General features: G+C 45.7%; 1 protein-coding gene across 1 annotated transcript; it reads left to right on the forward strand.

The window, feature by feature from the left end:
* Positions 1 to 1,841: 1,841 nt before the first annotated feature.
* Positions 1,842 to 9,315, forward strand: LOC308534150 (acidic mammalian chitinase-like; the record flags this gene model as incomplete). Its single annotated transcript, XM_081112497.1, is given in 13 exon segments — positions 1,842 to 1,889; positions 1,893 to 1,907; positions 1,909 to 1,936; positions 3,392 to 3,421; positions 3,969 to 4,170; positions 5,394 to 5,450; positions 6,135 to 6,300; positions 6,602 to 6,726; positions 6,903 to 7,026; positions 7,318 to 7,503; positions 7,972 to 8,091; positions 8,204 to 8,345; positions 9,074 to 9,315. Coding segments are annotated over 13 exon segments (1,485 nt in total).
* Positions 9,316 to 12,556: the final 3,241 nt, after the last annotated feature.

Genomic DNA, 12,556 nt, shown 5'->3' on the forward strand with positions numbered 1-12,556 from the left:
CGCAGTGTGAATGTTAGATTTTCATTCTAGAGGCAGGTAATCTTGGCACTGAGTCCTGGATCTGGTGCTTAAGATTTGGTCCATTTTCTCATCTACAACATTGGGCTGATAGTAAGAATTCTTTTCATAGGGAAATTAAATAATGAGTAGAGACCCCTGATGAACATTCATTGTTTTTTGGCCACTCGGCATCCACTCTCCATTCTTTTGAATTTCATTTTGTGACCAGTCCTGATGGAAATGAAAATCCAAGTGCCCTGTCCTTTCCTTCATCAAACTTGTCTGGATTCACAATACGTCTGCTAAGGTGCCGACATCCCATGATGGGGATGCCTACCATCCGCATTCCAGGTATTGTCACAGGACGATAAGCAGTACAGACAATATGTACTAGAGTCTATAAAGAATTTCAGAGGAAGGAGAGACCATTGAACTTCAATGAGGGGATCTGAGCTGGGTGTTGAAGAATTGAAAAATCAGGGTAGGCAGTGAGGAGAAGGGAAGACATTACAGGCAAAGGATAGAGGGATAGTGAGAACAAATGCATGTGATATATTTAGGGATAATGAATATGTCATTTTGCTGAAGCAGAAATTTATTATAAAACAATGGATAATTTTTGGAAAGGTGGGTTGAAATAAATTTCAAACAAGAAATTCTAGAAGTAGTCAAGTTGCAAATATTTCTATCAAAAGAGATTCTCTTCAATATCATCGCCATCGTCTCTATCAGCAACATGAAATATGCTTCCACCTCTTCTGGAGGTAATTTGGAACTGTGGAGCCCTAGAGAGCATTCTGTGCCCTTTGGAAGGGATATGTAGGGACTCATACATTCCTAGATAAAATTATTGTATAAGAATGACTTAAGGTTGCCCTAGCTTAGTGATGGCGAACTTATGACATGTGTGTCAGAGGTGACACGCGAACTCATTTTTTTGGTTGATTTTTCTTTGTTAAGTGGCATTTAAATATATAAAATAAATATCAAAAATATAAGTCTTTGTTTTACTATGGTAGCAAATATCAAAAAATTTCTATATGTGACACGGCACCAGAATTAAGTTAGAGTTTTTCAAAATGCTGACACACCGAGCTCAAAAGGTTCGCCATCCCTGCCCTAGCTGGTTTGGCTCAGTGGATAAGAGTGTTGGCCTGCAGACCAAAGGGTCCCGGGTTCAATTCCGGTCAAGGGCACATACCTTGGTTGCAGGCTCCTCCCTGGGCCTGGGCCCTGGTCGGGGTTCGTGCAGGAGGCAACCAATCAATGTGTTTCTCTCACATCGATATTTCTCTCTGTCTTTCCCTCTCTCTTCCACTCTCCTTTAGAATCAATAGAAAAATATCCTCAGGTGAGGATTTAAAAAAAAAGAATGACTTAAGGTCATTCCAGAGTGGGTAGAATATTCAAAAAAGCAGCACCTGAAGTAGAAATGTCCCTTAGGCACTGATTGTACAAATTACATACAAGTAATTCCATTAGAAAGTTTAAGAACAGCTAATAACTTCCAAAGGCTTTCATTATTTACTTTCCAATAAACACAAGCTTTGGTGCTAGGCACGAAATGTCCACAACATAAAAACCTAACCGCGTGGTGAAACACATGCTTATCAACCCTGGGAACTGCCAAAAGGGCTATTAAGCTGGTGCTTTCCATGGTGATGGTCTCCGCCACCCTGCTGGGAGCCACGGCATGTTCTGTCCTCATGGAGCAGGGAGAGTGGTGGTGGGAGAACGGAGGTTGGCGGTCTACCAAGCGGTGTTTGCAGGAAAGGAGATCTGTTGGTTCCTGATAAGCTATAGGCACACCTGGGTTAAATGTTCTCCATTTGGAAGCCCTCATGATAACCAGCAGCCCGCACGGCATAAAAAGCCAATCCGGGCCCTGCTAGACCAGTACCGACAGCGGCCATGGCAAAGCTTCTTCTCCTCACAGGTGGGTGTGTAATCAGAGATGGCGCCTTATTCTGCCTCCGCGGATAGCTTTTTCTCTCGGGATCTGGCAGCTGGGAAGCAGTCTTCACGTTACACCTCAATCCTTTTCCGTTCTTTGTTCTTCATTTCAAATTTCCAAGAGAATCCTGACATAGACAAGCCAGCCTACCTCTTGTTCTCTTAATTGATTCTGGTAACATTTCCGCCTTCATTAATCCCATGGACCTAAAAGAAAGGCTGTTGTTTTTCAGTGTTTGTCTCACTCTTTGATTTCTGTCTGGGTCGTTCCTTTCCTCCATTCTTCTTCCTGCACCCCCTTTTTTAAATTGATATTATTTCTATGTACATGCTGATATTATTTCTATGTACATGCTTGTGTCCTTGGTCTAGCTTTCAGGAGGGAAAATCAGTAGGAAACTGAGACAGTTACGCAAGCTATCTTTTTCTAATGTTTTCAGAATTAGTTCTCTTTTATCCCCTAGTTTCCTACTGAGCAGCTGATGTATTATAAAAAATGTCACTGTTAGAGCTTGGCCAGCATGGCTCAGTTGTTGAGCATTGACCTATGAACCAGGAGGTCACGGTTCGATTCCCAGGCAGGGCACATGCCCAGGTCGCTGGCTTGACCCCCCAGTGTGGGGCATGCAGGAGGCAGCTGATCAATGATTCTCTCTCATCATTGATGTTTCTATATCCCTCTCCCTTCCTCTTTGAAATCAATAAAAAAAATATATTTTAAAAATGTTACAGTTAGCAATTCAATTATTCCAAGTGGTAGATTCAGTAAAGTGTTTAGAACCAAGTTGCATCCATAGTTTATTAGATGCTCTCAAGCTGTGATATATATATATAATGGTTTCAGAACCTTTTCTAAATGAAACCTCTAGCTCAATTTATAAAACAATCATATTGCAAGCACTTTGATAGAAGCCAGGGAGAGGGATCTGGCGTCTGGCCTCAGTTTCTCATTCTCTTCTGCAATAAGGGCTCCTAAAAGTTGGTTCAAACAAAAAAATTCCCAGGCTCCAGGAGATACTGAATTCACTGATTCAGAGAATGCCTTGTCTGTGGAAGGCTGTACTCATCCCAGTTCGGGGGGGTGAAGTGTATATGTACCTGTAGTCACTCAACAGAGTGAATTTCAGGTAATTACCGTCAACAGATCTTCCATAGATGGCAGACTTGAACTCTGCCTTCAGTGACAGCTATCTGACATGGAAGGTGGACGAAGAGAGAGCCGTAGCCATTTCTGATTGAGAGGAGGGAAGGGCAGATCTATTAGTGATTTCACTGAGAAGCCCACTCTTTGGCATAACCCCTTGGTGCCTCTTGGGCTGTAACAACATCTGACAAATAGGACGGCATCCAAGTCCTCAGAATCAGATTCTACAGGAAAGACGACCGGTCCAGAGTACATGTTTTTGTTTTTATTTTTTCCCTCTCTCTCTCTCTCTAGGTCTGGCCCTTCTGGTGAATGCTCAGCTAGGTAAGTCCTGGATTTTATCTTTGGCATAATCTTTTCCTGCCAGAAACCCCAAATTCTTATCAATTATTCCTATTGAAATTATCTGCTGATATATGTGATTTTTAAATAGTCCAATACTTTTTTCAAAAGTATATCAAGAGATAAGCCATACTAGGAAAGAGAGCTACGATCTACTTCATAGACGGGTGGGTTTGACATTGGGAAAATCTAGGGTTTAGGATTGGCTGCCATGTTGTCTTCGTCAGCATGACCACCTAACAGTTAGAAACGGGTATTCGCTGGGCTTCATAGGACTCCTGGGCATCTTTTCTTCAGTGGTGCCCATGTTTATACAAGATCTCAATATAAATTCGTCGAAGTTAAAAATAGCCAACCCCCAGCCGCCCACTAGTTCCCAAGTCAGAATCCGTGAACTCATCTGCGAGGGTGCTCACACACAGGGACGGGGCATCTGAGGCAAAGGGAGGGAAACAAGAGGGCCAAGACCCATGGCACGTTTCCGTAGCATCCAAACCAGGAAACTGTCCTTACTCCTTACCGCCCACAGGCTCTGCCTACCAGCTGACATGCTACTTCACCAACTGGGCCCAGTACCGGCCAGGCCTGGGGCGCTTCATGCCGGATGACATCGACCCCTGCCTCTGCACTCACCTGATCTACGCCTTCGCCGGGATGCGCAACAATGAGATCACCACCATCGAATGGAATGACGTGACCCTCTACCGGGCTTTCAATGGCCTAAAAAACAAGTAAGAGATGGGGGAAATATCTCATTGAGTATTTCTCAGTTCAGGACTTCCCAAACATGATGTGCAAGCGAATCATCTGGGGTCTTTCTAAAATGCAGCTCCGATTCGGGGGGCGGGGGGGACCAAGATTCTGCATTTCCAATAAGCTCCCTGATGCTTCTGATGCTTCTGGCCCAGGAGCCACACTTTAAGGAGCAGGAATATAGATAACACAGCACATTGCCTGCTCTAGCAGGTATTCGAAACATGTTAGTTGCGTTTCGTCCTTTCATTGTCATTCTTTTTTAAGACCCAGGAAACTGCAAGCCGTCTCAGCTACTTTCAGATCAGAAGGCAGAGGATATAAACGATTAGACATCGTCAAACCCAAGAGAACAGGAGAATTTGCTGTATTTGAATGGAGTTCTAGTTTGTGTAAAAAAACAAATCAAACAAACGAAAACCCTACTGTCTTTTCATTTCTGATTTGTTCGGTTAAGTTATATGTAGGAGAAGCAGCACTCCATTAGGAGTAGCACTGTCCTGGGTGCAGCTGCTCCAGGTAAGCTCTGCTACCTAAGAGGAGATGAACCCTTTGGACCGGTGTTTCTGGAAATGTGGTCCATTTGACTACTTGTATGGAAATCACCTGGGCACTTGATAAAAATGCCAATGCCTACCCCAGCCCAACTGCTGCAGAACCTCTGGCATTTCATGGCGCCCTCCCACTCTGACCCTTGCACTTTATTCTTCCATAAACTGACGTTTGAGAATTACTATTCCAGAGAAGGCGTGTAATTCTGAGCCACACAGAAGCTGAGAAAGTAACTATGCTCAAGCCACGTTTACCATTTCATCTGATGGAATTGAATATGAGCACATTATGCTGACAGGTGGATAGATAAATACTAGTAGATAGATCGATAGATAGAGCTATAGATATCGATATAGATAGCTACATATAGATATATATTTCAAAAATGTCGCCAATTCATAATTTTTTTTTAGACAACCCATTCCCATAATTTAGTTTTCCCCAAAGAGCCTGGAGTAAATTTATGATGATCACAACACAAAGAATTGTTACAAAGGAAGTGTTCGGGAGTGGAGGAAAGTTGTTTTGCAATATAGCATGTCAAGGCAAGGGCAAGGTATAAGACGGGGCCCAATACCAAAGCAATGTTAGTTTCAATAGAAAGGCTCATGGGTTTTGAAGTTTCTCTTTTCTATCCTTCGCTTTACAGGAACAGCCAGCTGAAAACGCTCCTGGCCATCGGCGGCTGGAACTTCGGAACTGCCCCGTGAGTCCCTATGGGAGAGGCCGGGCAACAAGGTAGCCCAGAGTGACCCGTGTCCCCTCAGACCTCACAGTCTAAGACAGGGTATTAAGGATGCACAACAAACAAATATGCCGCTTAAATAAATCACTACACCAGAGCCTCAATAATAAATAGGATGCGATTGATTTTGGATATTTAAATGTGGGTGGGAATTCTGGCATCCTATTCATCAAGGTTTAGTTAATGGGATTGCAAAACAATCTCCTTTTAAAGACTTTCAAGAGCACAGCCCCGGAGAAAAGTGTTGGAGCAATTTTCTCTGTTTACCTTCTGAGGGAAGGGAAGGGAAAGGCATGCAAATGAATGAGACGTGGCTGAGGGCAAATGTGCTTGGGGGGCTATTTGGAGAGAGACCACAGTGAGCTGTGAGCATGAGCAGAGGGAGGCAGGTGTTCAAGGCAACCAGCGCAACTTGGCAGAAAGGTCAGAGTTGGATCAATAAAATAGAGGCAACATTGAGGTACCATGGCTGGGCACAGCAGTGATTACAATGTAAGGACAGGAGAAAACCAGGAACATATTTTTATTTGGGCTGTGGATCCTCGTGAAGAGCTTTGAGGCAAAAATATGGGAGTTTGATATTACGACAAGGTGTTGGGACCACAGAAGCAAGCCCTCACCCTGCCCTCTTGGGGTCTCCCGTAGTTTCACTGCCATGGTGTCCACTCCTGAGAACCGCCAGACTTTCATCGCCTCGGTCATCAAATTCCTGCGCCAGTATGACTTTGACGGACTGGACTTTGACTGGGAGTATCCTGGCTCGCGGGGGAGCCCGCCTCAGGACAAGCACCTCTTCACTGTCCTGGTGCAGGTGAGCTGTGTTCCAGGTCATTTTAAAATTCAAATTTCACTTTTAAATTCCAGTTTGGATTCAATATTCTTTAGTATTAGTTTCTGGAGAGCACACAACCCATTTCATGTGCAAGATCACTGAGGCTGTACAGAAAACCCAGCTCCCTGCCACCTCAGTGGGAGAGGAAGGACCTGCATGCCTATTGCCGTGAGAATGCTGAAGAAGGAAAGATGGACGATTGATTAAGTTTAATTCAAAGAATAGTCATGAACGTCAACTCAGAGTTCACGTTCATAGACGTTCTCCTACTCTTGCACAGGAAATGCGTGAAGCTTTTGAGCAGGAGGCCAAGCAGGTCAACAAGCCCAGGCTGATGGTCACTGCCGCAGTCGCTGGTGGCATCTCCAACATCCAGGCTGGCTATGAGATCCCCCAGCTGTCCCAGTGAGTGACCACTTGTCCCCAGCTCCTCTGTGTCACTCGTGTAAGAGACGCTCATCCTTAGCCTGTCTTGCTGTTCAGGGACCTTGTTGAGGAGGCTTTGGGAGGGGTATCTTTGCCTGCAGAGGTGTGGGAGATGACCATCAGAGATGATTTTACCTGCTTTACCTGGACTGCAGGTACCTGGACTACATCCATGTCATGACCTATGACCTCCATGGCTCCTGGGAGGGCTACACTGGAGAGAACAGCCCCCTCTACAAATACCCGACCGACACTGGCAGCAATGCCTACCTCAATGTGGTGAGTCCCTACACAGACATATATACAGACCAGAGATGGTGTCCTAAATCACATGGGGATTCGGGGACAAACATAGATCCTGCAGATGTCTCACTTGTTATAACTGTTCCCTTAAGTGGCTAATCAAATCTCGTCAACTATAATTCCACCAAAATGTGTTTTAAAAATACTAACAAATCCTCTGTCATTAAGATCAAACAAACAATTTGCCTGCTCGGACAGGTGTCTAACATCACCAAGCCCCGGGCCACCAGCCTGGTGGGGCCTCTCTCTAACCTGCTACCATTGCAGGATTACATCATGAACTACTGGAAGGACAATGGGGCCCCTGCTGAGAAGCTCATCGTTGGATTCCCAACCTATGGACACACCTACATCCTGAGCAACCCCGCCAACCATGGGATTGGGGCTCCTATTACTGGCCCTGGCCCTGCTGGGCCCTACACCAGGCAGTCTGGGTTCTGGGGTTACTATGAGGTATGCTCCTAGCAATCTGAGAGAGACAGAGAAAGGCCATAAGTTTAACAATATAAACAATCCAACACATCTTGGCTCACTTATGTAGTTGGGGCTAAAAGTGGATGCTCTTGGCTATTTATAAGGAAGGCAAGATGAGCACTCATGTGGCACGTTAGGCTGGATTCTAAATACAGAGAGAGTAGGAAAAAGAGATACCATCAGCGAGATTACATCAGTGAACAGACACTGCTCGCTGCCTGCCAAGGCATTCTTTGATTTAAGAGCTTCTCCCACATTGAAAATAAATGACCCACATGTGACAAAGGATCAAATCCTAAAGGAACTGAGAAATTTGCTGCTAGAGCTCTAGGCCTTCCTTTTCAAGTAGCTTCATGCATCCCTTCTTTATTTCCCTCCCCCATGCCCTTTACCCCTGCTACATGGACACTTTGCCCAGCTCTTGACCTCTTCCTTACCTCCTCTTAGATCTGTCCCTTCCTGAAGAATGGCGCCACTGAAGTGTGGGAGGCTGCTCAGGATGTCCCCTACGCTTACAAAGGCAATGAGTGGCTTGGCTATGACAACACCAAGAGCTTCAAAATCAAGGTGGACTGTGTTCTATGGATTGTTGTTGTCTCTTTGTTCCCATCTGTAGCCCTGGAGCCCCAGGCTGGCCTTGATGTCTGCACTTCATTGGATTTCTCTGTAATTACCACAGGCGGACTGGCTGAAGAAGAACAACTTTGGAGGGGCCATGATCTGGGCCATCGATCTGGATGACTTCACGGGCACTTTCTGCAACCAGGGCAAATTCCCCCTGACCACCACCCTGAAGGACGCCCTGGGCCTGCAGAGCGGAAGTGAGTGACAGCAGGAGGATGTTCAGGGATCTATAAATGCTCCTTCTCCAACTCAGAAGATAGTTCTCACATCTGCCCATCCCATTGACCAGGGGGCATTTTCCCATTTCATTTCCCTGCTTTTGAGAGATAGGTGCTAAAGTCTTTCTCCACCCTTGAACTTCCACGACAGAAATGTCTTGCTCTTATGGGAAACCAAGCCTACCTGGGTGGTTTCTCCAGGTCTGCTGAGCCTTAAAGGTATAGCAAAACCTCAAGAAATGAGGCTGACCTTATAACATAAACATTTACTTCTCTATGATCCCTTTATTAAAAGTCTCTTTCAGCCCCTCTTGGGGAGATTTAACAAGAAAGCGTTAGTAGTGCTCACATATTTCTAATCTGGAATTCAGGAAAATTATCAACTCCCTGAACTTTTCCCAGATTTTCTCTTAGAGCTTATTTGCTCAGGACTTATACTCAGATCCTAGACAAGTCTTTTTCACATTTGGGCGCTCGGTAAATTTGTTTTAATGATTTTGATATCGTCAGGGAAGATCGAACTTAATAAACTTAGAAACCAGGCTGGCTTAAAATGACAGCTTTCCCTACTGAGTGTGGAGCTATCCCCTGACCCTTTCAGTTGTAGGGATCCAGAGCTAACTGGACCCCAGGTCTACTAGTCTCTGCACCTCCAGGCAAAGCTGGGAGCTCCTACCAGTCACTAGTCCGCTCTTGTGTCTTTCCAGGTTGCACCGCCCCCTCTGAGCCCATTACACCAACAACTCTTGCTCCCAGCACTGGGAGCGGGAGCGGGAGCGGGAGCGGAAGTGGGGGCACTGGCTTCTGTGCTGACAAAGCTGATGGCCTCTACCCTGTGGCAGACAATAGGAATGCCTTCTGGCACTGCCTGAATGGAATCACGTACCAGCAGAACTGCCAGGCCGGGCTTGTCTTTGACCCCAGCTGTTCTTGCTGCAACTGGCCATAAACCTGACCAGTCTCCAATCCCGAGGGTTCTGAACAGTCTTCTTTCTTTATCTTGCTTCTAACTGGAGTTCTGCAATAAAATCCATCAGTCAAAACACAAGTGGCCTTGGTGTAAGTGATTTGGGTGGAAACCTCTCTAGAGGTGAAAATGCAGGCTGTGCAAAATGGAGTGGAGGGGTGGAAGCGAGTGCGTGAGGACGTGGTGGTGATGACCACACCGTGCTCTGTCTGCCTGCGTGGATCGGCATGAAGGCTGGAGGCTGTCAGGTGGAAAGGTTTGAAGGTTTGGTGCTGGGATGGGATGTGGACATGACGAAGATCGGTCTGTCACCTAGTGACTGTCCTCAGGAAGGAGCCAAAGTGATTCCGTGAGATTAGAGGGTACAGGCCTGCTGGGCTCACTCAGAGAGCAGAAGACCAGGGTATTCTCTTAACGTCTCCTAGGTCCCCAGTCTAGTCCAGCACCTCCTGGATTGGCAGCTTTGGGAAGACCTGTGCAGTGGACTCCTTTTGGGGTGTCTGCCCAGCCCATGGGCCAACAGTGTCCCTTTCTCAGGAGATTGCCCCCCTCCTTGAGCCCATAGTGGTGGTCACCAGCCACTGTGCTTGCACCGCATCATGTCCTCCCCTGGCTTAGCTGGTTAACTGGGGTGGACATCAGACTCCACAGGGCCAATCAGATGATCACCTCTTGGAATATGCAACAGGGAACAGGACTGGTTGTTGGCTCCTGAGAGTGTCTGTGCCTGGAATGTGTCAGCTCTGGAGCTGCAGTGAGAGACTGAGAATGGAAAGTTGCCCTGGACACAGAGCAGGAACACTAACGGGGAACTACAGAGGAAAGGCACCATGGAGAAAGAACAGTTAGCAATGGCTTTCCAACTGGATTCTAGCTCCTTCCTGCCTGTGGACTCTGTGAAACGCCCCTATAACTACATGGTAAATTCTTTGCTGCTTAAGATGGCTCAAGTTTCTTTCTCTTACTTGCAACTAAAAAAACTTTGACTAATAAAAAGGAATGCAATGGCTCCTGTTTTTTTCCTGGCATGCTTCCTATAGGTCAAACTCTGTTTTAACTGTTTTTCGTGTATTTACTCATTTAATTCTCCCAGCAACCTTGTGAGGAATATACTAGTAATATGGATTCCAGGAGACTGAGGCACAAAGGAATTAGGTGACCTGCCCAACACCACACAGCTAATAAGGTGCAGAGCCAGATCCAAAGACAAGCCAGCTGGTTCCAAAGTGTCTGCATTTTACTGCCTCCTTTGGCACAGACCTCCATGTCCTCGTGGTAAAAGGCAGCATTCTGGTAGTGATGAGGCACACACTCGCAGCCTTCTGGGTAATGACCATTCATGAGCTCACAGCACTTACTGATATTTACTTATTTTCTTCTTCTTCTTCTTCTTCTTATTATTATTATTATTATTATTATTATTATTATTATTATTTTGGGGGTAATCCTCACCTGAGGATATTTTTCCATTGATTTTTAGGGGTAGTGGAAGAGAGAGGAAGAGGCAGAGAGAAACATTGATGTGAAAGAAACACATCAATTGGTTGCCTCCTGCATGCAACCCAACCAGGGCCCAAGCTTGGGAGAAGCCTGCAATCAAGGTACATGCCCTTGGCCAGAATGGAATCTGGAACCCTTTGATCCGCAGGCCAACACTCTATCCACTGAGCCAAATTGGCTAGGGCCTTACTGATTATTATGTGCCAGCTTATGTTCTAGGTACTAAAGACAGTGGTCAAGTTTGCATTTTAGTGTAAGTGAGCTCGGAAGCCATTAGAAGGGCACAGCAGGGATGGAGGGGTGATGACAATTCAACATTGATAAAGGGGCGCTGGAATATTGTCACAGAACACAGGGAAAAAAATGCTCACTATGATTGCAGCCAATGCATCGACTTCTGAGCCCTCACGTGACATGTCTTGGAGGTTGAAGACATAAAAATGGGAGACTAGGGTCCTCAATGAGTAGGTGAAGGCAAGAGTCAGTAAAATTGGGTATCGTTATAAATGTAATTACATTTCTAGCCAAAGAACGGCAAGGCCTGGAGAAAAATTCACCTCTCTGAGGACATGGATTTCTGTGCCCTGCTCTTTTCCCACTGCCTAAAGCAGTGCCTGACATATTACAAGAGTTTAAAAGGTACTTGTTAAATGAATAAATCAAAGAAGGCAGAAAGGGAGATAGGAGCTAACAAGCTCCTAGCTAACAATATCCATAGTGTTACGGGTGAGGAAACTGAGATATTGGGTGGAAAACGTGCCCAAGATCATGTAGTTAATAATTTGCAGCGCTGCTTTTCAATGTTAGGCCTTCCTGGCTCCCTTTACACCACAATGTGCTGGTTCCAAGAGAGTCATGTCACAAAGACCTGAAAGGGGACTTCGAAGGTGGGGCTATTGCTTAGCAGCCAGGTTAGGTTCTAGCCTTCATTTTCTTGGTTGACGTCCACTTATGAGAGTAATGACTCATGGAGCTAAGGCATAAGAAAAAATGGACTTTAGAAAGTATCTTGCAGAAGGAGGTCTTCTCCAGAGATTCTTCTTGGAATTCCACGACCTCGCTACCCCGTCTGCCTAAGAAAAGAAAGAAGAAAAAGGTGATCACCCATCCATTACTTTGGAGCTTCGGTGATCAAATCTCGAACACCAGTACGTTATGAAAACTCATTCTTTCAATGTTGGCGTCTAACCGGAAAGAGGTGGGGTATGCACAGGATTCCATCAGGACCCTGATCTGGGTTGGGGGTGGGGAAGTGTTCCTCTCACCAAGTCATGAGCTTTGACACGGGGTGGCACCCACCCAGATGCAAGGGCACTGGTTTTTTAATTTGTAGGAAGGTACCCTTGGAGTTAGCTGTAGCCCTGGGCATGGAGGTGATGGATTGGAAGTGCCTTGGACATTTGTTAAATTTCAATTATAGGTGAGTGCCTTGCTGTGCAAGATTTGTCCCATGGTGTCTCCTACATTCCATGGCAGCCTTCAGAGGCATGAATGGTTAGAGCCATTTTATAGATGAACCAAGGCTCAGGGAGATTGGGTAACTTCCACTAGGTCACGTTGCTAGTAAACGACTGACTAGGCCCTATTGGGAACCAGTTCTGAGTGGCTTCAAAGCCTGTGTTCATTCTTCTCCCCCGGGAAGAGAGTGGCTGCTATTTAAGAAAGACTGGAAGGTGGGACTGAGAAAGTTTATTTTCCTCTCTTCCAAACTGGATACATCCAT

Source organism: Myotis nattereri (genome assembly GCF_964212035.1).
Source record: "Myotis nattereri genome assembly, chromosome: 18".
In the NCBI taxonomy this organism is placed as follows: Eukaryota; Metazoa; Chordata; class Mammalia; order Chiroptera; family Vespertilionidae; genus Myotis; species Myotis nattereri.